The 25247-nt window shown below is 46.5% G+C and overlaps 1 protein-coding gene across 2 annotated transcripts in view; it reads left to right on the forward strand.

Annotated features, from left to right (window-relative positions):
• The window catches only part of LOC130078060 (lethal(3)malignant brain tumor-like protein 4), an 86302-nt gene that overhangs the window by 36223 nt on the left and 24832 nt on the right, over positions 1–25247 (forward strand). For both annotated transcript variants that reach the window (XM_056243555.1, XM_056243556.1), the window contains exons 15-17: positions 5264–5452; positions 7405–7521; positions 10202–10275. In XM_056243555.1, the coding sequence (XP_056099530.1) occupies positions 5264–5452; positions 7405–7521; positions 10202–10275 (380 nt within the window). The remainder of the gene's footprint in view (positions 1–5263; positions 5453–7404; positions 7522–10201; positions 10276–25247) is intronic.

Genomic DNA, 25247 nt, shown 5'->3' on the forward strand with positions numbered 1-25247 from the left:
AGAAGGAGTGAAGGAGTGAGGAGTAAGGAGTGAAGAAGAAGGAGTGAGGAGTAGTGAGGAGTGAAGAAGAAGGAGTGAGGAGTGGTGAGGAGTGAGAGTGAGGAGTGGTGAGGAGTAGGAGTGAGGAGCGGTGAGGAGTGAGAGTGAGGAGTGGTGAGGAGTGATGAAGAAGGAGTGGGGAGTGAAGAGTGAGGAGTGAAGGAGTAAAGGAGTGAGGAGTGAAGAAGGAGTGAGGAGTGAAGAAGGAGTGAAGAAGGAGTGAAGAAGGAGTGAGGAGTGGTGAGGAGTGGTGAGGAGTGGTGAGGAGTGGTGAGGAGTGAGGAGTGATGAGGAGTGAGAGTGAGGAGTGAGAGTGAGGAGTGGTGAGGAGTGATGAAGAAGGAGTGGGGAGTGGGGAGTGAAGAAGGAGTGAAGGAGTGAGGAGTGAAGAAGAAGGAGTGAAGAAGGAGTGAGGTGTGAGAGTGAGGAGTGAAGAGTGAGAGTGAGGAGTGGTGAAGAGTGAGGAGAGTGAAGAGTGGTGAGGAGTGAGAGTGAGGAGTGGTGAGGAGTGAAGAGTGAGAGTGAGGAGTGAAGAGTGAGAGTGAGGAGTGGTGAAGAGTGAGGAGAGTGAAGAGTGAGGAGTGATGAAGAAGGAGTGGAGAGTGAAGAGTGAAGAGGTGAGAGTGAGGAGTGGTGAGGAGTGAAGAAGGAGTGAGGAGTGAAGAGTGAAGAGGTGAGAAGTGGTGAGGAGTGAAGAAGGAGTGAGGAGTGAAGAAGGAGTGAGGAGTGAAGAAGAAGGAGTGAGGAGTGGGGAGTGAGGAGTGAAGTAGGAGTGAGGAGTGGTGAAGGAGTGAGGAGTGAAGAGTGAGGAGTGAGGAGTGGTGAGGAGTGAAGAGTGAAGAGGTGAGAAGTGGTGAGAAGTGAAGGAGTGAGAGTGAGGAGTGAGAGTGAGGAGTGAGAGTGAGGAGTGAGAGTGAGGAGTGGTGAGGAGTGAAGAAGGAGTGAAGAGTGAGGAGAGTCCAGCTGCATTATTTTCCTCACACACCGGTCGAGCTGTGTGAAGTGGTTTCTCCCAGTGCAGTGAGTGGATCTCTATTCTTTGATCCATATGCTGAGTTTGACCTGAGAATCTCCTGCCGCTCTTGAACAAGTCGCTGCTTCAACTCAGAACATACGCAGTGAGTTTTCTGGAGTGAACAGTGAAGAGTGAAGAAGGAGTGAGGAGTGAGGAGTGAAGAAGGAGTGAGGAGTGGTGAGGAGTGAAGAAGGAGGAGTGAGGAGTGAAGAAGGAGTGAGGAGTGGTGAGAGTGAGGGTGAGGAGTGATGATGAAGGAGTGGGGAGGGAAGAGTGAGGAGTGAGGAGTGAAGGAGGAGTGAGGAGTGAAGAAGGAGTGAGGAGTGGTGAGGAGTGAGGAGTGGTGAGGATTGATGAAGAAGGAGTGGGGAGTGAAGAGTGAGGAGTGAAGAAGGAGTGAAGAAGGAGTGAGGTGTGAGGAGAGAGGAGTGGTGAGGAGTGAGAGTGAGGAGTGGTGAGGAGTGAGAGTGAGGAGTGATGAAGAAGGAGTGGGGAGTGAAGAGTGAGGAGTGAAGAAGAAGGAGTGAAGGAGTGAGGAGTGAAGAAGGAGTGAGGAGTGAGGAGTGAAGAAGGAGTGGTGAGGAGTGAGGAGTGAGAGTGAGGAGTGGTGAGGAGTAAAGAGTGAGTGAGGAGTGGTGAAGAGTGAGGAGAGTGAGAGTGAAGAGTGAGGAGTGGAGAGTGAAGAGTGAAGAGGTGAGAGTGAGGAGTGGTGAGGAGTGAAGAAGGAGTGATGAGTGCAGAGTGAAGAAGAAGGAGTGAGGAGTGGTGAGGAGTGAAGTGGTGAGGAGTGAAGGAGGAGTGCAGAGTGAGGAGTGAAGAAGGAGTGAGGAGTGAAGAAGAAGGAGTGAGGAGTGAGGAGTGAAGAAGGAGTGAGGAGTGGTGAAGGAGTGAGGAGTGGGGAGTGAGAGAGGAGTGAGAGTGAGGAGTGAAGAAGGAGTGAGGAGTGGGGAGTGAGAGGAGTGAGAGTGAGGAGTGGTGAAGGAGTGAGAGTGAGGAGTGGTGAAGGAGTGAGGAGTGGGGAGTGAGAGGAGTGAGAGTGAGGAGTGATTGAGGAGTGGGGAGTGAGAGAGGAGTGAGAGTGAGGAGTGGTGAAGGAGTGAGGAGTGGGGAGTGAGAGAGGAGTGAGAAGAAGGAGTGAAGAGTGAGGAGTGAGAGTGAGGAGTGGTGAAGGAGTGAGGAGTGGGGAGTGAGAGAGGAGTGAGAGTGAGGAGTGGGGAGTGAAGAGTGAGGAGTGAAGAAGAAGGAGTGAGAAGTGAAGAAGAAGGAGTGAGAGTGAGGACTGAGAGAGAGGACTGAGAGAGGAGTGAGAGTGGAGTGAGAGTGAGGAGTGAAGAAGGAGTGAGGAGTGAGAGTGAGGAGTGGTGAAGGAGTGAGGAGTGAGGAGTGAGAGTGAGGAGTGGTGAAGGAGTGAGGAGTGGGGAGTGAAGAGTGAGGAGTGAAGAAGGAGTGAGAAGTGAAGGAGTGAGAGTGAGGAGTGAGAGAGGAGTGAGAGAGGAGTGAGAGTGAGGAGTGAGAAGGAGTGAAGAGTGAGGAGTGAGAAGGAGTGAAGAGTGAGGAGTGAAGGAGTGAAGAGTGAGGAGAGTGAGGAGTGAAGAAGAAGGAGTGAAGAGTGAGGAGCTTGAGGATTGTGAAGAGTGTGAAGAGTGTGAAGAGTGTGAGGAGTGTGAGGAGTAAGGAGTGTGAGGAGTGAGGAGTGTGAAGTGTGAAGAGAGTGTGAAGAGTGTGAGGAGTGTGAGGAGTGAGGAGTGTGAGGAGTGAGGAGTGTGAAGAGTGTGAGGAGTGTGAGTGTGAGTGTGGAGTGTGAGGAGTGTGAGGAGTGTGAGGAGTGTGAGGAGTGGGGAGTGTGAAGAGTGTGAGGAGTGTGAGTGTGAAGAGTGTGAAGAGTGTGAGGAGTGTGAGGAGTGTGAGGAGTGTGAAGAGTGTGAAGAGTGTGAAGAGTGTGAAGAGTGTGAGGAGTGAGGAGTGTGAGGAGTGGGGAGTGTGAAGAGTGTGAGGAGTGTGAGGAGTGTGAGGAGTGTGAAGAGTGAGGAGTGTGAGGAGTGTGAGGAGTGTGAGGAGTGTGAAGAGTGTGAGGAGTGTGAGGAGTGTGAGGAGTGTGAGGAGTGAGGAGTGTGAGGAGTGTGGAGTGTGGAGTGTGGAGTGTGGAGTGTGAGGAGTGTGAAGAGTGTGAGGAGTGAGGAGTGTGAGGAGTGAAGAGTGTGAAGAGTGTGAAGAGTGTGAGGAGTGAGGAGTGTGAGGAGTGTGAGGAGTGGGAGTGTGAGGAGTGGGGAGTGAGGAGTGTGAAGAGTGTGAGGAGTGTGAGGAGTGTGAAGAGTGTGAGGAGTGTGAGAAGTGTGAAGAGTGTGAAAAGTGTGAAGAGTGTGAGGAGTGTGAGGAGTGTGAAGAGTGAGGAGTGTGAGGAGTGAGGAGTGTGAGGAGTGTGAAGAGTGTGAGGAGTGTGAGGAGTGTGAGGAGTGGGGAGTGAGGAGTGAGGAGTGTGAGGAGTGGGGAGTGAGGAGTGTGAAGAGTGTGAAGAGTGTGAGGAGTGTGAAGAGTGTGAGGAGTGTGAGGAGTGTGAAGAGTGTGAGGAGTGTGAAGAGTGTGAAAAGTGTGAAGAGTGTGAAGAGTGAGGAGTGTGAAGAGTGTGAAGAGTGTGAGGAGTGAGGAGTGTGAGGAGTGTGAGGAGTGGGGAGTGAGGAGTGTGAGGAGTGAGGAGTGTGAGGAGTGTGAGGAGTGTGGAGAGTGTGAGGAGTGTGAGGAGTGTGAGGAGTGGGGAGTGAGGAGTGTGAGGAGTGTGAGGAGTGTGAGGAGTGTGAAGAGTGTGAGGAGTGTGAAGAGTGTGGAGTGTGAGGAGTGTGAGAAGTGTGAGAAGTGTGAAGTGTGTGGAGTGTGAGGAGTGTGAGGAGTGTGAGGAGTGTGAAGAGTGTGAGGAGTGTGGAGTGTGAAGAGTGTGAAAAGTGTGAAGAGTGTGAGGAGTGTGAAGAGTGAGGAGTGTGAGGAGTGAGGAGTGTGAAGAGTGTGAGGAGTGAGGAGTGTGAGGAGTGTGAGGAGTGGGGAGTGAGGAGTGTGAGGAGTGTGAGGAGTGTGAGGAGTGTGAAGAGTGTGAGGAGTGTGGAGAGTGTGAGGAGTGTGAGGAGTGGGGAGTGAGGAGTGTGAGGAGTGAGGAGTGTGAGGAGTGTGAGGAGTGTGAGGAGTGTGAGGAGTGTGAGAAGTGTGAGGAGTGTGAGGAGTGTGAGGAGTGTGAGGAGTGTGAGGAGTGTGAAGAGTGTGAAGAGTGTGAAGAGTGTGAAGAGTGTGAAGAGTGTGAAGAGTGTGAAGAGTGTGAAGAGTGTGAAGAGTGTGAAGAGTGTGAAGAGTGTGAAGTGAGTGAGGGTTGCATCAGATTTAGTTCAGATCTCGATCATATGGGGCGACGCTCAAAAACATCAGTAAACACGTCAAGTCTCCTTCATTTATGCAGCGCTTTAACAATCTAGATGTTTCACAGCAGCTCTACAGTTACTGTGTTTCCATCCACACGTTTTTATCCGCATTAAGTGATATCGAATGAAAAATGCCTTATGGAAACAGTAAAATTCGATTGAATTTCAGGAATATCGACTCAAATGAAATACGATCGGTCTCATCGGATTTTATCTTGATCGATATACGGCTTATTCGATAAACGCGGATGGAAACGTTATTATGGCGCGATCCATTTTCCCTAGTAAAACTTTGTTCGCAAATGTTGGCTTGAATGTTGTGCAATTCGGTGAGAAAATGAATGGAAACACCTTAACATGTCTCAAATCAATTCGATATACCGATTTGATCGCAAAACTGCATGTGACGTCATTACGCACAGGTTTTTATCCGCTTTAAAGCCGTTTGATGGAAACACACTTTCACCAGCTTTTTTCGCATGAGGTTTTTTACCGAACTTTAGATAATTCGATTGACAAGTGGATGGAAACATGGCTAGTGATAACAGGAGATTACAGTAACAGAGATTGTTTAGGCTTTACAGCAACTCTAGAATAAAGTTATTGTTCAGCAAGTTAGTTTTGATTGATTCACTTCCATTGCAAAGATCATTAGTTATGAAGTAATCTCTCTCTCTCTCTCTCTCTCTCTCTCTCTCTCTCTCTCTCTCTCTCTCTCTCTCTCTCTCTCTCTCTCTCTCTCTCTCTCTCTCTCTCTCTCTCTCTCTCTCTCTCTCTCTCTCTCTCTCTCTCTCTCTCTCTCTCTCAGTGCCTTCGGTTGCCCGTATTCTGACATGAACATGAAGAAAGAGGTGGTTCTCCCCGACCGGCTCGGAGGAGAGAAGCAGATCACCTTCGTCCCTGTGCACTTTGTGCAGAAAACCAAACGCCTGTGTCCAGATGAAGAAGAAGAAGAAGAAGAAGAAGAGGAGGAGGAGGATGGGAAGGTGGAGAACAGGTTTGTGAATGACCAGATGATCTACTGCACAACTAATGCACTCAGTGTCCACTTTTTGACTCATCATTTGATCGATCTGATCTATAAAATTGTATTGGATCCCAGCCGAGGAATAAGAGTCTGATCTAGACAAACCATCCGCCATTTTATAACAAAATACACATTTATATACTTTTAACCACTAATGCTGGTCTTGCACGTTGAAAGGTCAAGCGTGACCAAGAACAGATCCAGTGTTTACAAAGCCAACGTGCAAAGACTGAGTCAAATGCCATTTACTAAAATAAAATAAAAATAAAATAAAATAAAAGGTAAAATAACGATGTCGGACGAGTTTTTCGCTCTACTCTACATTGTCCGCCCACGTCAGGTTACCGCCTCACCTTTCCTACGTCATTACGTAACGAGTGAAGTCGTGGATTTGTGGTTATAAAGTATCGTCCGACATCGTTATTTTACCTTTTTTTTTTTTTTTTTTTTAAATGGCGTTTGACTCAGTCTTTGCACGTTGGCTTTGTAAACACTGGATCTGTTCTTGCGCCTACGTCACGCTTGACCTTTCAACGTGCAAGACCAGCATTAGTGGTTAAAAGTATATAAATGTGTATTTTGTTATAAATGTCGGCTGGTTTGTCTAGATCAGACTCTTATTCCTCGGCTGGATCGTGTCGAGACTTTGAAGCTGCACTGAAACTCACATCTGGACCTTCGACCCGTTGGACCCCATTGAAGACACTATATGGAGAAACACCTGGAGTGTGTTCCTCAAAAACCTTCATTTCTTTTCCACTGAAGAAAGAAAGACTTGAACATCTTGGATGACGTGTAGAAGAGTAAATTATCCAAAAATGTACTTTCTGAAGTGAACTCCTCCTTTAATTGTCTGATGTTTGGAGAACAGCTTTCCTCTGTCAGTGTGTGTCCTCACACCTGCACACACTCCCAGCGCTGCAGAGAGAGAGAGAGAGCGAGAGAGATCTGCATCATCTGTGCGCAGTGTGAGAGCATTGCTGTGCCGAGAGCTTCCATCCACTGTAAAGTGCGTCAGCAGCTCCACGTTTAATTTGAAAGCGTCAGTGCTTCAGTTCAGTCAATAAACATGCGTGTTACAGTGTAATTCTGTGTCGACTCCAGGAAGAGGAGGAATCGCTGAGCGCTGATTCGTTCAGAGGTTTGGAGTCGTGACAAACTCGTTCGCTGCCAAGAGACGAATCCAGCAGACGAACGTGTGCAGCTTAAAGTGGTTTACTGAGACGCCGATACAGCAGTCTGACTCGTTACAACCAGTGCTCTTATTTATTCAGATGTTAGGTTTTATTTTGGTATTTATATGTTTATACAGTTTTCATTTTAATATTAGTTTAATTTTGCTACGTTTTTTTTGCTCACTTTTATTAGTTTATTTATATATATATATATATATATATATATATATATATATAAATATATATATATATACGGTATATATATATATAATATTTACTATTTATTTATTTTATTCATTTTTATTTATTTTGACATTTTTATTTCATATTTTTTATTTTTGCATGCATCTTACATTTAGCTTGTTTATATATTTATCTATTTTTATTTAGTTTGTATTTGTATTCATTTTCTAAAAAAAATTTGCATACAGCTTAAATTTTGTTTGTTTATTTAATTTAATTTTGTAATTCATTTTTATTTTTATTCTTTTTAATATTAAATTAAAAACATTAAATTAACAATATTTTTGAGTATTTTAAACATGGTTTCCCTGTTTTATAATTTGAAGTGAATTTTTATTTCACTTTTACACTTAGTTCCATTTTAGTTGTTAATAATTTCCAGATAAATCATTTATAATAAATACTGCAATAGTCCATAAAAAATGCGAATGGTCCATGTTGATTTGGTGGTGACTGTAAGGCCCAGGTTTCACTGAGGTGTGTGTGTGTGTGTGTGTGTCTCAGGGTGATGATGGCGTATGACGTGGACGCTCCTCGTCTGCGAGGTCGCCCTGCGCTGGTGAAGCGAGAGCTGAAGGAAGAGCCGGTGACTCTCGGGAAGAGAGGGCGTTTGCCCAACAGGTGCGGATTCAACTATAGACTCATGAATTATGATCATTACGGGTGTAACGATGCCCTCATGTCATGATGTTGACTGATTAAAAATTGACTGATTAAAATGCTAAATTCGGTATTACATTGTGTGTGTAAATGAATATCTTGGACTTGGTGCTGAAACCCAAAGCACAGACAATAGAGACACCAGAATAACAATATTCATGATTCTGAAGCTGAAACACAGATTATTGTAGATGAATATGCTTGATCTCTGTCTCTGACTAGATATATTTATAATAATGTCGGACACTTTTACTGGAAACATCAGATATTTGTCATAATCAGGAGCCACAAATATTCCCATTATTATACATTATATTCAACATTATATATAGTAGTTTAATGTAGTACTGACACTAAAACTTTTTATTTTGCGCGAATTATCCGCGATACATATTGTCGCATTTTTGTATTGCGATATATTGTGACACGATATACTGTTACACCCCTAATAATTATTAATCACTCTCTTCAGTGTGTGATGTTGCTGTGTGATCATGAGAAGCTCCAGTTCTCCTCTATATCAGTGTCAGTGTTCCTGAACTCCTGAAACGCCTCCATTGTAGTCTTGAGTTTCTTTCGGTAACAAACACGTCACAGTATTCCTCATTATAATAATTCATGCGCAGAATAAAGGGGCGGGGCCTGGTTGAGTTAGTTAGTAGTGTGTTAAACTGGCGGTTATGGAAAGGGGCGGGACATTTCCCAAACACACTCGAAGCGCTCGACCAATCACAACACACTGCTCCAGCCGACCAATCAGAGCACAGTGTGCTTTCAGAAGGAGGGGCTTCATAGAGACAGGAAGTAAACAGAGCGTTACTGACAGACTGGGAGGAGAGGAGCCGCAACAATGGAGAAAATGAGGAGAATAATAATGAATATTCATTCATCTTCTGAGCTCAAACTTTTGTCCACGCATTAAAGTCTACATAACCAACATGTTCAAGGTTCAAAAAGTAAACTTTTGTAAAAAAAAAAGAAAACAACTTTAAATCAAATTTCAGGTCATAAAAAGCCTTAAATTGTCATTGTAAGTCGTCTTAAATTTGGGGATGGAAATGCATAACTTATGTGATTATTATTTTTATTATGAAAGTGGTTATTAAACTTTAAAAGGCTATACAATAGAATTACATAAAAATAAGCACTGCAGGGTTATTGTTAAGTAAAACTAAAATAAAAATAAATAAAAATCATTACTTTAAAATAAAATAAACAATAACTGAAAAAAATAAATATAAAATAAACTTGAAATCGGCTAGTTGTCAAGGCAACGTTTCTCAGTTTTATGTACTGTAGTTTAAGCTGAAGCACTAAAACTAAATAACCATATAGACATTTAAAAAAATAAATGTAGCATAAATGACAAACACAAACAAAATACTTGAAACGTTAATAAAACTACTAGTTTCAAAGGAAAAAATCCACTATTGATTGACTTCTAATTCATATTCATTGACATATTGGTACATAAACCAATTTCAAATCAGACAATATGCTTGTATTGAATAGATCACGGATAGACGTGGTTCATTTGTTCCACATTTCTTTACTAATGCGTCCTGGATGGATTTATTGCACGTCTGAAATATCTGTGATGTAAAAGAGAGATTTGAATAGAGTTGAACTTCTGTTAATTTGCTGTTTTATAACAATAATAATATAATAGAGAGACAATCTGTGCACAAACCTGAAGTGTTAAACGAACTGTGTTTGTCTGAACGCTTCTAGCTTTTATTTTATATTAACTTACATTTGTCCGTCTAGTGTTCGTTTCGCTGTTATTTAGAATTGTGAAATTTTGCATGCATCTTAAATTTTATTTATTTATTTTTATTATTTTTTTGTAATTTTTATTTGTTGTTAATTATTTTGCATGCATCTTAAAATGTGCTTGCTTTTTTAATTCTTTTTATTTTATTTATTTTTATATGCATATAAAATTTTGCGTGCATAAATAAATATACAAGTTAAATTTTATATTTTAATTCATTTTGTTTATTAATTTTTTTTAATTTGTAATCTTTTACAGTGTAAAAAAAATTGTGATTTTAATATTTTGATGATATCTGTTTCATATGAATGTCTGATTGTGGTGAAATGAGCCTGAGACGCTTGTTATTATTCACTGCTGGTTTGATTAGAGTTTCGCTCATTTCTCTCTCTCTCTCTCTCTCTCTCTCGCCCCCCCGCCTCTCTCTCTCTCTCCCCTCTCTCTCTCTCTCTCTCTCTCTCTCTCTCTCTCTCTCTCTCTCTCTCTCTCTCTCTCTCTCTCTCTCTCTCTCTCTCTCTCTCTCTCTCTCCCTCCCTCTCTCCCTCTCTCTCTCTCTCTCTCTCTCTCTCTCTCTCTCTCATCTCTCTCTCTCTCTCTCTCTCTCTCTCTCTCTCTCTCTCTCTCTCTCTCTCTCTCTATGTCTCTCTCTCTCTCCCTCTCTCTCCCTCTCTCTCTCTCTCTCTCCCTCTCCCCCTCTCTCTATGTCTCTCTCCCTCTCTCTCTATGTCTCTCTCTCTCTCTCTCCCTCTCTCTCTCTCTCTCTCTCCCTCTCCCCCTCTCTCTATGTCTCTCTCCCTCTCTCTCTCTCTCTCTCTCTCTCCCTCTCCCCCTCTCTCTCTCTATGTCTCTCTCTCTCCCTCTGTTCAGAATCTCTCAGTCAGCGAAGTTTCTGCGCATTAAAGACGAGGACGACGACATCGACGTAAACAGCGTCATTTCAGGTGTGTGTGTGTGTGTATTCTCACTTGTTCAGGTGTGTGTGTGTGTGTATTCTCACTTGTTCAGGTGTGTGTGTGTGTGTGTGTGTATTCTCACTTGTTCAGGTGTGTGTGTGTGTATTCTCACTTGTTCAGGTGTGTGTGTTTATGTGTGTGTGTATTCTCACTTGTTCAGGTGTGTGTGTGTGTGTGTGTATTCTCACTTGTTCAGGTGTGTGTGTGTGTATTCTCACTTGTTCAGGTGTGTGTGTTTATGTGTGTGTGTATTCTCACTCGTTCAGGTGTGTGTGTTTCTCACTCGTTCAGGTCGTTCAGGTGTGTGTGTTTCTCACTCGTTCAGGTCGTTCAGGTGTGTGTGTTTCTCACTCGTTCAGGTCGTTCAGGTGTGTGTGTGTTTCTCACTCGTTCAGGTGTGTGTGTTTCTCACTCGTTCAGGTGTGTGTGTGTTTCTCACTCGTTCAGGTGTGTGTGTTTCTCACTCGTTCAGGTGTGTGTGTTTCTCACTCGTTCAGGTGTGTGTGTTTCTCACTCGTTCAGGTGTGTGTGTTTCTCACTCGTTCAGGTCGTTCAGGTGTGTGTGTTTCTCACTCGTTCAGGTCGTTCAGGTGTGTGTGTTTCTCACTCGTTCAGGTGTGTGTGTTTCTCACTCGTTCAGGTGTGTGTGTTTCTCACTCATTCAGGTGTGTGTGTGTTTCTCACTCGTTCAGGTGTGTGTGTTTCTCACTCGTTCAGGTCGTTCAGGTGTGTGTGTGTGTTTCTCACTCGTTCAGGTGTGTGTGTTTCTCACTCGTTCAGGTGTGTGTGTTTCTCACTCGTTCAGGTCGTTCAGGTGTGTGTGTTTCTCACTCGTTCAGGTCGTTCAGGTGTGTGTGTTTCTCACTCGTTCAGGTGTGTGTGTTTCTCACTCGTTCAGGTGTGTGTGTTTCTCACTCATTCAGGTGTGTGTGTGTTTCTCACTCGTTCAGGTGTGTGTGTTTCTCACTCGTTCAGGTCGTTCAGGTGTGTGTGTTTCTCACTCGTTCAGGTGTGTGTGTTTCTCACTCGTTCAGGTGTGTGTGTTTCTCACTCATTCAGGTGTGTGTGTTTCTCACTCGTTCAGGTGTGTGTGTTTCTCACTCGTTCAGGTCGTTCAGGTGTGTGTGTTTCTCACTCGTTCAGGTGTGTGTGTTTCTCACTCGTTCAGGTGTGTGTGTTTCTCACTCATTCAGGTGTGTGTGTTTCTCACTCGTTCAGGTCGTTCAGGTGTGTGTGTTTCTCACTCGTTCAGGTGTGTGTGTTTCTCACTCGTTCAGGTGTGTGTGTTTCTCACTCATTCAGGTGTGTGTGTGTTTCTCACTCGTTCAGGTGTGTGTGTTTCTCACTCGTTCAGGTGTGTGTGTTTCTCACTTGTTCAGGTGTGTGTGTTTCTCACTCGTTCAGGTGTGTGTGTTTCTCACTCGTTCAGGTCGTTCAGGTGTGTGTGTTTCTCACTCGTTCAGGTGTGTGTGTTTCTCACTCGTTCAGGTGTGTGTGTTTCTCACTCGTTCAGGTCGTTCAGGTGTGTGTGTGTTTCTCACTCGTTTAGGTGTGTGTGTTTCTCACTCGTTCAGGTCGTTCAGGTGTGTGTGTTTCTCACTCGTTCAGGTCGTTCAGGTGTGTGTGTGTTTCTCACTCGTTCAGGTGTGTGTGTTTCTCACTCGTTCAGGTGTGTGTGTTTCTCACTCGTTTAGGTGTGTGTGTTTCTCACTCGTTCAGGTCGTTCAGGTGTGTGTGTTTCTCACTCGTTCAGGTGTGTGTGTTTCTTACTCGTTCAGGTCGCTTAGGTGTGTGTGTTTCTCACTCGTTCAGGTGTGTGTGTTTCTCACTCGTTCAGGTCGTTCAGGTGTCTGTGTGTTTCTCACTCGTTCAGGTGTGTGTGTTTCTCACTCGTTCAGGTGTGTGTGTTTCTCACTCGTTTAGGTGTGTGTGTTTCTCACTCGTTCAGGTCGTTCAGGTGTGTGTGTTTCTCACTCGTTCAGGTGTGTGTGTTTCTCACTCGTTCAGGTGTGTGTGTTTCTCACTCGTTCAGGTGTGTGTGTGTGTGTGTGTTTCTCACTCGTTCAGGTGTGCGTGTTTCTCACTCGTTCAGGTGTGTGTGTGTGTGTTTCTCACTCGTTCAGGTGTGTGTGTTTCTCACTCGTTCAGGTCGTTCAGGTGTGTGTGTTTCTCACTCGTTCAGGTGTGTGTGTTTCTCACTCGTTCAGGTGTGTGTGTTTCTCACTCGTTCAGGTGTGTGTGTTTCTCACTCGTTCAGGTGTGTGTGTTTCTCACTCGTTCAGGTCGTTCAGGTGTGTGTGTTTCTCACTCGTTCAGGTGTGTGTGTTTCTCACTCGTTCAGGTGTGTGTGTTTCTCACTCGTTCAGGTCGTTCAGGTGTGTGTGTTTCTCACTCGTTCAGGTGTGTGTGTTTCTCACTCGTTCAGGTGTGTGTGTTTCTCACTCGTTCAGGTGTGTGTGTTTCTCACTCATTCAGGTGTGTGTGTTTCTCACTCGTTCAGGTCGTTCAGGTGTGTGTGTTTCTCACTCGTTCAGGTGTGTGTGTTTCTCACTCGTTCAGGTGTGTGTGTTTCTCACTCGTTCAGGTGTGTGTGTTTCTCACTCGTTCAGGTGTGTGTGTTTGTGTGTGTTTCTCACTCATTCAGGTGTGTGTGTTTCTCACTCGTTCAGGTGTGTGTGTTTCTCACTCGTTCAGGTCGTTCAGGTGTGTGTGTTTCTCACTCGTTCAGGTCGTTCAGGTGTGTGTGTGTGTGTTTCTCACTCGTTCAGGTGTGTGTGTTTCTCACTCGTTCTGGTCGTTTAGGTGTGTGTGTTTCTCACTCGTTCAGGTGTGTGTGTTTCTCACTCGTTCAGGTGTGTGTGTTTCTCACTCGTTCAGGTGTGTGTGTTTCTCACTCGTTCAGGTCGTTCAGGTGTGTGTGTTTCTCACTCGTTCAGGTGTGTGTGTTTCTCACTCGTTCAGGTGTGTGTGTTTCTCACTCGTTCAGGTCGTTCAGGTGTGTGTGTGTGTGTTTCTCACTCGTTCAGGTGTGTGTGTTTCTCACTCGTTCAGGTCGTTCAGGTGTGTGTGTTTCTCACTCGTTCAGGTGTGTGAGTGTGTGTGTTTCTCACTCGTTCAGGTGTGTGAGTGTGTGTGTGTTTCTCACTCATTCAGGTGTGTGAGTGTGTGTGTGTTTCTCACTCATTCAGGTGTGTGTGTTTCTCACTCGTTCAGGTGTGTGTGTTTCTCACTCGTTCAGGTCGTTCAGGTGTGTGTGTTTCTCACTCGTTCAGGTCGTTCAGGTGTGTGTGTGTGTGTGTTTCTCACTCGTTCAGGTGTGTGTGTTTCTCACTCGTTCAGGTCGTTCAGGTGTGTGTGTTTCTCACTCGTTCAGGTGTGTGTGTTTCTCACTCGTTCAGGTGTGTGTGTTTCTCACTCGTTCAGGTGTGTGTGTTTCTCACTCGTTCAGGTGTGTGTGTTTCTCACTCGTTCAGGTGTGTGTGTTTCTCACTCGTTCAGGTCGTTCAGGTGTGTGTGTGTGTGTTTCTCACTCGTTCAGGTGTGTGTGTTTCTCACTCGTTCAGGTCGTTCAGGTGTGTGTGTTTCTCACTCGTTCAGGTGTGTGTGTGTGTGTTTCTCACTCGTTCAGGTGTGTGTGTTTCTCACTCGTTCAGGTCGTTCAGGTGTGTGTGTTTCTCACTCGTTCAGGTGTGTGTGTTTCTCACTCGTTCAGGTGTGCGTGTTTCTCACTCATTCAGGTGTGTGTGTTTCTCACTCGTTCAGGTGTGTGTGTTTCTCACTCGTTCAGGTGTGTGTGTTTCTCACTCGTTCAGGTCGTTCAGGTGTGTGTGTTTCTCACTCGTTCAGGTGTGTGTGTTTCTCACTCGTTCAGGTGTGTGTGTTTCTCACTCATTCAGGTGTGTGTGTTTCTCACTCGTTCAGGTGTGTGTTTCTCACTCGTTCAGGTGTGTGTTTCTCACTCGTTCAGGTGTGTGTGTTTCTCACTCGTTCAGGTGTGTGTGTTTCTCACTCGTTCAGGTCGTTCAGGTGTGTGTGTTTCTCACTCGTTCAGGTGTGTGTGTTTCTCACTCATTCAGGTGTGTGTGTTTCTCACTCGTTCAGGTGTGTGTGTTTCTCACTCATTCAGGTGTGTGTGTTTCTCACTCATTCAGGTCGTTCAGGTGTGTGTGTTTCTCACTCGTTCAGGTGTGTGTGTTTCTCACTCATTCAGGTCGTTCAGGTGTGTGTTTCTCACTCGTTTAGGTGTGTGTGTGTTTCTCACTCGTTCAGGTGTGTGTGTTTCTCACTTGTTCAGGTGTGTGTGTTTCTCACTTGTTCAGGTGTGTGTGTGTTTCTCACTCGTTCAGGTGTGTGTGTGTTTCTCACTCGTTCAGGTGTGTGTGTTTCTCACTCGTTCAGGTCGTTCAGGTGTGTGTGTGTGTGTGTTTCTCACTCGTTCAGGTGTGTGTGTTTCTCACTCGTTCAGGTCGTTCAGGTGTGTGTGTGTGTGTTTCTCACTCGTTCAGGTGTGTGTGTTTCTCACTCGTTCAGGTCGTTCAGGTGTGTGTTTCTCACTCGTTCAGGTCGTTCAGGTGTGTGTGTGTGTGTGTGTGTTTCTCACTCGTTCAGGTGTGTGTGTTTCTCACTCGTTCAGGTCGTTCAGGTGTGTGTGTTTCTCACTCGTTCAGGTGTGTGTGTTTCTCACTCGTTCAGGTGTGTGTGTTTCTCACTCGTTCAGGTGTGTGTGTTTCTCACTCGTTCAGGTCGTTCAGGTGTGTGTGTTTCTCACTCGTTCAGGTGTGTGTGTTTCTCACTCGTTCAGGTTGTTCAGGTGTGTGTGTGTTTCTCACTCGTTCAGGTCGTTCAGGTGTGTGTGTGTGTGTTTCTCACTCGTTCAGGTGTGTGTGTTTCTCACTCGTTCAGGTGTGTGTGTTTCTCACTCGTTCAGGTGTGTGTGTTTCTCACTCGTTCAGGTGTGTGTGTTTCTCACTCGTTCAGGTGTGTGTGTTTCTCACTCGTTCAGGTCGTTCAGGTGTGTGTGTTTCTCACTCGTTCAGGTGTGTGTGTTTCTCACTCGTTCAGGTCGTTCAGGTGTGTGTGTTTCTCACTCATTCAGGTGTGTGTGTTTCTCACTCGTTCAGGTCGTTCAGGTGTGTGTGTTTCTCACTCGTTCAGGTGTGTGTGTTTCTCACTCGTTCAGGTCGTTCAGGTGTGTGTGTTTCTCACTCGTTCAGGTGTGTGTGTTTCTCACTCGTTCAGGTCGTTCAGGTGTGTGTGTTTCTCACTCGTTTAGGTCGTTCAGGTGTGTGTGTTTCTCACTCGTTCAGGTCGTTCAGGTGTGTGTGTGTGTGTTTCTCACTCGTTCAGGTGTGTGTGTTTCTCACTCGTTCAGGTCGTTCAGGTGTGTGTGTTTCTCACTCGTTCAGGTGTGTGTGTTTCTCACTCATTCAGGTCGTTCAGGTGTGTGTGTTTCTCACTCGTTCAGGTGTGTGTGTTTCTCACTCATTCAGGTGTGTGTGTTTCTCACTCGTTCAGGTCGTTCAGGTGTGTGTGTTTCTCACTCGTTCAGGTGTGTGTGTTTCTCACTCATTCAGGTCGTTCAGGTGTGTGTGTTTCTCACTCGTTCAGGTGTGTGTGTTTCTCACTCATTCAGGTGTGTGTGTTTCTCACTCGTTCAGGTCGTTCAGGTGTGTGTGTTTCTCACTCGTTCAGGTGTGTGTGTTTCTCACTCGTTCAGGTCGTTCAGGTGTGTGTGTTTCTCACTCGTTCAGGTGTGTGTGTTTCTCACTCATTCAGGTGTGTGTGTTTCTCACTCGTTCAGGTCGTTCAGGTGTGTGTGTGTTTCTCACTCGTTCAGGTGTGTGTGTTTCTCACTCGTTCAGGTGTGTGTGTGTTTCTCACTCGTTCAGGTGTGTGTGTTTCTCACTCGTTCAGGTTTGTGTGTTTCTCACTCGTTCAGGTGTGTGTGTTTCTCACTCGTTCAGGTCGTTCAGGTGTGTGTGTTTCTCACTCGTTCAGGTGTGTGTGTTTCTCACTCGTTCAGGTCGTTCAGGTGTGTGTGTTTCTCACTCGTTCAGGTGTGTGTGTTTCTCACTCGTTCAGGTGTGTGTGTTTCTCACTCATTCAGGTGTGTGTGTTTCTCACTCGTTCAGGTGTGTGTGTTTCTCACTCATTCAGGTGTGTGTGTTTCTCACTCGTTCAGGTCGTTCAGGTGTGTGTGTTTCTCACTCGTTCAGGTGTGTGTGTTTCTCACTCGTTCAGGTGTGTGTGTTTCTCACTCGTTCAGGTGTGTGTGTGTTTCTCACTCGTTCAGGTCGTTCAGGTGTGTGTGTTTCTCACTCGTTCAGGTGTGTGTGTTTCTCACTCGTTCAGGTGTGTGTGTGTGTGTTTCTCACTCGTTCAGGTGTGTGAGTGTGTGTGTGTTTCTCACTCATTCAGGTGTGTGTGTTTCTCACTCGTTCAGGTGTGTGTGTTTCTCACTCGTTCAGGTCGTTCAGGTGTGTGTGTGTGTTTCTCACTCGTTCAGGTGTGTGTGTTTCTCACTCGTTCAGGTCGTTCAGGTGTGTGTGTTTCTCACTCGTTCAGGTCGTTCAGGTGTGTGTGTTTCTCACTCGTTCAGGTGTGTGTGTGTGTGTGTTTCTCACTCGTTCAGGTGTGTGTGTGTGTGTGTTTCTCACTCGTTCAGGTGTGTGTGTTTCTCACTCGTTCAGGTCGTTCAGGTGTGTGTGTTTCTCACTCGTTCAGGTGTGTGTGTTTCTCACTCGTTCAGGTGTGTGTGTTTCTCACTCGTTCAGGTGTGTGTGTGTGTGTGTTTCTCACTCGTTCAGGTGTGTGTGTGTGTGTGTTTCTCACTCGTTCAGGTGTGTGTGTTTCTCACTCGTTCAGGTCGTTCAGGTGTGTGTGTGTTTCTCACTCGTTCAGGTGTGTGTGTTTCTCACTCGTTCAGGTCGTTCAGGTGTGTGTGTGTGTGTGTTTCTCACTCGTTCAGGTGTGTGTGTTTCTCACTCGTTCAGGTCGTTCAGGTGTGTGTGTTTCTCACTCGTTCAGGTCGTTCAGGTGTTTGTGTGTGTGTGTTTCTCACTCGTTCAGGTGTGTGTGTTTCTCACTCGTTCAGGTGTGTGTGTTTCTCACTCGTTCAGGTCGTTCAGGTGTGTGTGTTTCTCACTCGTTCAGGTGTGTGTGTTTCTCACTCGTTCAGGTGTGTGTGTTTCTCACTCGTTCAGGTGTGTGTGTTTCTCACTCGTTCAGGTCGTTCAGGTGTGTGTGTGTGTGTTTCTCACTCGTTCAGGTGTGTGTGTTTCTCACTCGTTCAGGTCGTTCAGGTGTGTGTGTTTCTCACTGGTTCAGGTGTGTGTGTTTCTCACTCGTTCAGGTGTGTGTGTGTGTGTGTTTCTCACTCGTTCAGGTGTGTGTGTTTCTCACTCGTTCAGGTCGTTCAGGTGTGTGTGTTTCTCACTCGTTCAGGTGTGTGTGTGTTTCTCACTCGTTCAGGTGTGTGTGTTTCTCACTCATTCAGGTGTGTGTGTTTCTCACTCGTTCAGGTCGTTCAGGTGTGTGTGTTTCTCACTCGTTCAGGTGTGTGTGTTTCTCACTCGTTCAGGTCGTTCAGGTGTGTGTGTTTCTCACTCGTTCAGGTGTGTGTGTTTCTCACTTGTTCAGGTGTGTGTGTTTCTCACTTGTTCAGGTGTGTGTGTTTCTCACTCGTTCAGGTGTGTGTGTGTTTCTCACTCGTTCAGGTGTGTGTGTTTCTCACTCGTTCAGGTCGTTCAGGTGTGTGTGTTTCTCACTCGTTCAGGTCGTTCAGGTGTGTGTGTTTCTCACTCGTTCAGGTGTGTGTGTTTCTCACTCGTTCAGGTGTGTGTGTGTGTGTTTCTCACTCGTTCAGGTGTGTGTGTTTCTCACTCGTTCAGGTCGTTCAGGTGTGTGTTTCTCACTCGTTCAGGTCGTTCAGGTGTGTGTGTGTGTGTGTTTCTCACTCGTTCAGGTGTGTGTGTTTCTCACTCGTTCAGGTGTGTGTGTTTCTCACTCGTTCAGGTGTGTGTGTTTCTCACTCGTTCAGGTGTGTGTGTTTCTCACTCGTTCAGGTGTGTGTGTTTCTCACTCGTTCAGGTCGTTCAGGTGTGTGTGTTTCTCACTCGTTCAGGTGTGTGTGTTTCTCACTCGTTCAGGTGTGTGTGTTTCTCACTCGTTCAGGTCGTTCAGGTGTGTGTGTGTTTCTCACTCGTTCAGGTCGTTCAGGTGTGTGTGTGTGTGTTTCTCACTCGTTCAGGTGTGTGTGTTTCTCACAGGTGTGTGTGTTTCTCACTCGTTCAGGTGTGTGTGTTTCTCACTCGTTCAGGTGTGTGTGTTTCTCACTCGTTCAGGTGTGTGTGTTTCTCACTCGTTCAGGTCGTTCAGGTGTGTGTGTTTCTCACTCGTTCAGGTCGTTCAGGTGTGTGTGTTTCTCACTCGTTTAGGTCGTTCAGGTGTGTGTGTTTCTCACTCGTTCAGGTCGTTCAGGTGTGTGTGTGTGTGTTTCTCACTCGTTCAGGTGTGTGTGTTTCTCACTCGTTCAGGTCGTTCAGGTGTGTGTGTTTCTCACTCGTTCAGGTGTGTGTGTTTCTCACTCGTTCAGGTGTGTGTGTTTCTCACTCGTTCAGGTCGTTCAGGTGTGTGTGTTTCTCACTCGTTCAGGTCGTTCAGGTGTGTGTGTTTCTCACTCGTTCAGGTGTGTGTGTTTCTCACTCGTTCAGGTCGTTCAGGTGTGTGTGTGTGTGTTTCTCACTCGTTCAGGTGTGTTTGTTTCTCACTCGTTCAGGTCGTTCAGGTGTGTGTGTTTCTCACTCGTTCAGGTGTGTGTGTTTCTCACTCGTTCAGGTGTGTGTGTTTCTCACTCGTTCAGGTGTGTGTGTTTCTCACTCGTTCAGGTGTGTGTGTTTCGTTCAGGTGTGTGTGTTTCTCACTCGTTCAGGTGTGTGTGTTTCTCACTCGTTCAGGTCGTTCAGGTGTGTGTGTTTCTCACTCGTTCAGGTGTGTGTGTTTCTCACTCGTTCAGGTCGTTCAGGTGTGTGTGTTTCTCACTCGTTCAGGTGTGTGTGTTTCTCACTCGTTCAGGTGTGTGTGTTTCTCACTCGTTTAGGTGTGTGTGTGTTTCTCACTCGTTCAGGTGTGTGTGTTTCTCACTCGTTCAGGTCGTTCAGGTGTGTGTGTGTGTGTGTTTCTCACTCGTTCAGGTGTGTGTGTTTCTCACTCGTTCAGGTGTGTGTGTTTCTCACTCGTTCAGGTCGTTCAGGTGTGTGTGTTTCTCACTCGTTCAGGTGTGTGTGATTCTCACTCGTTCAGGTGTGTGTGTTTCTCACTCGTTCAGGTGTGTGTGTTTCTCACTCGTTCAGGTGTGTGTGTTTCTCACTCGTTCAGGTGTGTGTGTTTCTCACTCGTTCAGGTGTGTGTGTTTCTCACTCGTTCAGGTCGTTCAGGTGTGTGTGTTTCTCACTCGTTCAGGTGTGTGTGTTTCTCACTCGTTCAGGTGTGTGTGTTTCTCACTCGTTCAGGTGTGCGTGTTTCTCACTCGTTCAGGTCGTTCAGGTGTGTGTGTGTGTGTTTCTCACTCGTTCAGGTGTGTGTGTGTGTGTTTCTCACTCGTTCAGGTGTGCGTGTTTCTCACTCGTTCAGGTCGTTCAGGTGTGTGTGTGTTTCTCACTCGTTCAGGTGTGTGTGTTTCTCACTCGTTCAGGTGTGCGTGTTTCTCACTCGTTCAGGTGTGCGTGTTTCTCACTCGTTCAGGTGTGTGTGTTTCTCACTCGTTCAGGTGTGTGTGTTTCTCACTCGTTCAGGTGTGCGTGTTTCTCACTCGTTCAGGTCGTTCAGGTGTGTGTGTGTGTGTTTCTCACTCGTTCAGGTGTGTGTGTTTCTCACTCGTTCAGGTGTGTGTGTTTCTCACTCGTTCAGGTGTGTGTGTTTCTCACTCGTTCAGGTCGTTCAGGTGTGTGTGTTTCTCACTCGTTCAGGTGTGTGGTGTTTCTCACTCGTTCAGGTGTGTGTGTTTCTCACTCGTTCAGGTGTGTGTGTGTGTGTGTGTGTTTCTCACTCGTTCAGGTGTGTGTGTTTCTCACTCGTTCAGGTCGCTTAGGTGTGTGTGTTTCTCACTCGTTCAGGTGTGTGTGTTTCTCACTCGTTCAGGTGTGTGTGTGTTTCTCACTCGTTCAGGTCGCTTAGGTGTGTGTGTTTCTCACTCGTTCAGGTGTGTGTGTTTCTCACTCGTTCAGGTGTGTGTGTGTGTGTGTTTCTCACTCGTTCAGGTGTGTGTGTTTCTCACTCGTTCAGGTCGTTCAGGTGTGTGTGTTTCTCACTCGTTCAGGTGTGTGTGTTTCTCACTCGTTCAGGTGTGTGTGTTTCTCACTCGTTCAGGTGTGTGTGTGTGTGTGTTTCTCACTCGTTCAGGTGTGTGTTTCTCACTCGTTCAGGTCGCTTAGGTGTGTGTGTTTCTCACTCGTTCAGGTGTGTGTGTTTCTCACTCGTTCAGGTCGCTTAGGTGTGTGTGTTTCTCACTCGTTCAGGTCGCTTAGGTGTGTGTGTTTCTCACTCGTTCAGGTGTGTGTGTTTCTCACTCGTTCAGGTGTGTGTGTTTCTCACTCGTTCAGGTCGTTCAGGTGTGTGTGTGTGTGTTTCTCACTCGTTCAGGTGTGTGTGTTTCTCACTCGTTCAGGTCGTTCAGGTGTGTGTGTTTCTCACTCGTTCAGGTGTGTGTGTGTGTGTTTCTCACTCGTTCAGGTGTGTGTGTTTCTCACTCGTTCAGTTGTGTGTGTTTCTCACTCGTTCAGGTGTGTGTGTTTCTCACTCGTTTAGGTCGTTCAGGTGTGTGTGTGTGTGTTTCTCACTCGTTCAGGTGTGTGTGTGTGTGTTTCTCACTCGTTCAGGTGTGCGTGTTTCTCACTCGTTCAGGTCGTTCAGGTGTGCGTGTTTCTCACTCGTTCAGGTGTGTGTGTTTCTCACTCGTTCAGGTGTGCGTGTTTCTCACTCGTTCAGGTGTGCGTGTTTCTCACTCGTTCAGGTGTGCGTGTTTCTCACTCGTTCAGGTGTGCGTGTTTCTCACTCGTTCAGGTCATTCAGGTGTGTGTGTTTCTCACTCGTTCAGGTCGTTCAGGTGTGTGTGTTTCTCACTCGTTCAGGTGTGTGTGTTTCTCACTCGTTCAGGTGTGTGTGTTTCTCACTCGTTCAGGTGTGTGTGTGTGTGTGTTTCTCACTCGTTCAGGTGTGCGTGTTTCTCACTCGTTCAGGTCGTTCAGGTGTGCGTGTTTCTCACTCGTTCAGGTGTGTGTGTTTCTCACTCGTTCAGGTGTGCGTGTTTCTCACTCGTTCAGGTGTGCGTGTTTCTCACTCGTTCAGGTGTGCGTGTTTCTCACTCGTTCAGGTCGTTCAGGTGTGTGTGTTTCTCACTCGTTCAGGTCGTTCAGGTGTGTGTGTTTCTCACTCGTTCAGGTCGTTCAGGTGTGTGTGTGTGCGTGTTTCTCACTCGTTCAGGTGTGCGTGTTTCTCACTCGTTCAGGTCGTTCAGGTGTGTGTGTTTCTCACTCGTTCAGGTGTGTGTGTTTCTCACTCGTTCAGGTCGTTCAGGTGTGTGTGTTTCTCACTCGTTCAGGTGTGCGTGTTTCTCACTCGTTCAGGTGTGTGTGTTTCTCACTCGTTCAGGTGTGCGTGTTTCTCACTCGTTCAGGTGTGTGTGTTTCTCACTCGTTCAGGTGTGCGTGTTTCTCACTCGTTCAGGTGTGCGTGTTTCTCACTCGTTCAGGTGTGTGTGTTTCTCACTCGTTCAGGTCGTTCAGGTGTGTGTGTTTCTCACTCGTTCAGGTGTGTGTGTTTCTCACTCGTTCAGGTGTGTGTGTTTCTCACTCGTTCAGGTCGTTCAGGTGTGTGTGTTTCTCACTCGTTCAGGTGTGTGTGTTTCTCACTCGTTCAGGTGTGTGTGTTTCTCACTCATTCAGGTTGTTCAGGTGTGTGTGTGTTTCTCACTCGTTCAGGTGTGTGTGTGTGTTTCTCACTCGTTCAGGTGTGTGTGTGTGTGTTTCTCACTCGTTCAGGTGTGTGTGTTTCTCACTCGTTCAGGTGTGTGTGTTTCTCACTCGTTCAGGTGTGTGTGTTTCTCACTCGTTCAGGTGTGTGTGTTTCTCACTCGTTCAGGTGTGTGTGTGTGTGTGTTTCTCACTCGTTCAGGTGTGTGTGTTTCTCACTCGTTCAGGTCGCTTAGGTGTGTGTGTTTCTCACTCGTTCAGGTGTGTGTGTTTCTCACTCGTTCAGGTGTGTGTGTTTCTCACTCGTTCAGGTGTGTGTGTTTCTCACTCGTTCAGGTGTGTGTGTGTGTGTTTCTCACTCGTTCAGGTGTGTGTGTTTCTCGCTCGTTCAGGTGTGTGTGTTTCTCACTCGTTCAGGTGTGTGTGTTTCTCACTCGTTCAGGTCGTTCAGGTGTGTGTGTTTCTCACTCGTTCAGGTGTGTGTGTTTCTCACTCGTTCAGGTCACTTAGGTGTGTGTGTTTCTCACTCGTTCAGGTGTGTGTGTTTCTCACTCGTTCAGGTCGTTCAGGTGTGTGTGTGTGTGTGTTTCTCACTCGTTCAGGTGTGTGTGTTTCTCACTCGTTCAGGTGTGTGTGTTTCTCACTCGTTCAGGTTGTTCAGGTGTGTGTGTGTGTGTGTTTCTCACTCGTTCAGGTGTGTGTGTTTCTCACTCGTTCAGGTCGCTTAGGTGTGTGTGTTTCTCACTCGTTCAGGTCGTTCAGGTGTGTGTGTGTGTGTGTGTTTCTCACTCGTTCGGGTCGTTCAGGTGTGTGTGTTTCTCACTCGTTCAGGTCGTTCAGGTGTGTGTGTTTCTCACTCGTTCAGGTGTGTGTGTGTGTGTTTCTCACTCGTTCAGGTGTGTGTGTTTCTCGCTCGTTCAGGTGTGTGTGTTTCTCACTCGTTCAGGTGTGTGTGTTTCTCAGTGTGTGTGTGTGTTTCTCACTCGTTCAGGTGTGTGTGTTTCTCACTCGTTCAGGTGTGTGTGTTTCTCACTCGTTCAGGTTGTTCAGGTGTGTGTGTGTGTTTCTCACTCGTTCAGGTGTGTGTGTTTCTTACTCGTTCAGGTCGCTTAGGTGTGTGTGTTTCTCACTCGTTCAGATGTGTGTGTTTCTCACTCGTTCAGGTCGTTCAGGTGTGTGTGTGTGTGTGTTTCTCACTCGTTCAGGTGTGTGTGTTTCTCACTCGTTCAGGTTGTTCAGGTGTGTGTGTTTCTCACTCGTTCAGGTGTGTGTGTTTCTCACTCGTTCAGGTCGTTCAGGTGTGTGTGTTTCTCACTCGTTCAGGTGTGTGTGTTTCTCACTCGTTCAGGTGTGTGTGTTTCTCACTCGTTCAGGTGTGTGTGTGTGTGTGTGTTTCTCACTCGTTCAGGTGTGTGTGTTTCTCACTCGTTCAGGTGTGTGTGTTTCTCACTCGTTCAGGTCGTTCAGGTGTGTGTGTGTGTGTTTCTCACTCGTTCAGGTCGTTCAGGTGTGTGTGTTTCTCACTCGTTCAGGTCGTTCAGGTGTGTGTGTTTCTCACTCGTTCAGGTCGTTCAGGTGTGTGTGTGTGTGTTTCTCACTCGTTCAGGTCGTTCAGGTGTGTGTGTTTCTCACTCGTTCAGGTCGTTCAGGTGTGTGTGTTTCTCACTCGTTCAGGTGTGTGTGTTTCTCACTCGTTTAGGTGTGTGTGTTTCTCACTCGTTCAGGTGTGTGTGTTTCTCACTCGTTCAGGTGTGTGTGTTTCTCACTCGTTCAGGTCGCTTAGGTGTGTGTGTTTCTCACTCGTTCAGGTGTGTGTGTTTCTCACTCGTTCAGGTGTGTGTGTTTCTCACTCGTTCAGGTGTGTGTCTGTGTGTTTCTCACTCGTTCAGGTGTGTGTGTTTCTCGCTCGTTCAGGTCGTTCAGGTGTGTGTGTGTGTGTTTCTCACTCGTTCAGGTGTGTGTGTTTCTCACTCGTTCAGGTCGTTCAGGTGTGTGTGTTTCTCACTCGTTCAGGTCGTTCAGGTCGTTCAGGTGTGTGTGTTTCTCACTCGTTCAGGTGTGTGTGTTTCTCACTCGTTCAGGTCGTTCAGGTGTGTGTGTGTGTGTTTCTCACTCGTTCAGGTGTGTGTGTTTCTCACTCGTTCAGGTCGTTCAGGTGTGTGTGTTTCTCACTCGTTCAGGTGTGTGTGTTTCTCACTCGTTCAGGTCGCTTAGGTGTGTGTGTTTCTCACTCGTTCAGGTGTGTGTGTTTCTCGCTCGTTCAGGTGTGTGTGTTTCTCACTCGTTCAGGTCGTTCAGGTGTGTGTGTGTGTGTGTTTCTCACTCGTTCAGGTGTGTGTGTTTCTCACTCGTTCAGGTGTGTGTGTTTCTCACTCGTTCAGGTTGTTCAGGTGTGTGTGTGTGTGTGTTTCTCACTCGTTCAGGTGTGTGTGTTTCTCACTCGTTCAGGTCGCTTAGGTGTGTGTGTTTCTCACTCGTTCAGGTGTGTGTGTTTCTCACTCGTTCAGGTGTGTGTGTTTCTCACTCGTTCAGGTCGTTCAGGTGTGTGTGTGTGTGTGTTTCTCACTCGTTCAGGTGTGTGTGTTTCTCACTCGTTCAGGTGTGTGTGTTTCTCACTCGTTCAGGTTGTTCAGGTGTGTGTGTGTGTGTGTTTCTCACTCGTTCAGGTGTGTGTGTTTCTCACTCGTTCAGGTCGCTTAGGTGTGTGTGTTTCTCACTCGTTCAGGTGTGTGTGTTTCTCACTCGTTCAGATGTGTGTGTTTCTCACTCGTTCAGGTCGTTCAGGTGTGTGTGTGTGTGTGTGTTTCTCACTCGTTCAGGTGTGTGTGTTTCTCACTCGTTCAGGTTGTTCAGGTGTGTGTGTGTGTATGTTTCTCACTCGTTCAGGTGTGTGTGTTTCTCACTCGTTCAGGTCGTTCAGGTGTGTGTGTTTCTCACTCGTTCAGGTGTGTGTGTTTCTCACTCGTTCAGGTGTGTGTGTGTGTGTGTGTTTCT

Source organism: Rhinichthys klamathensis, unplaced genomic scaffold (assembly GCF_029890125.1).
Source record: "Rhinichthys klamathensis goyatoka isolate OS25496 unplaced genomic scaffold, OSU_Roscu_1.1 h1tg000808l_1, whole genome shotgun sequence".
NCBI classification, from domain to species: Eukaryota; Metazoa; Chordata; class Actinopteri; order Cypriniformes; family Leuciscidae; genus Rhinichthys; species Rhinichthys klamathensis.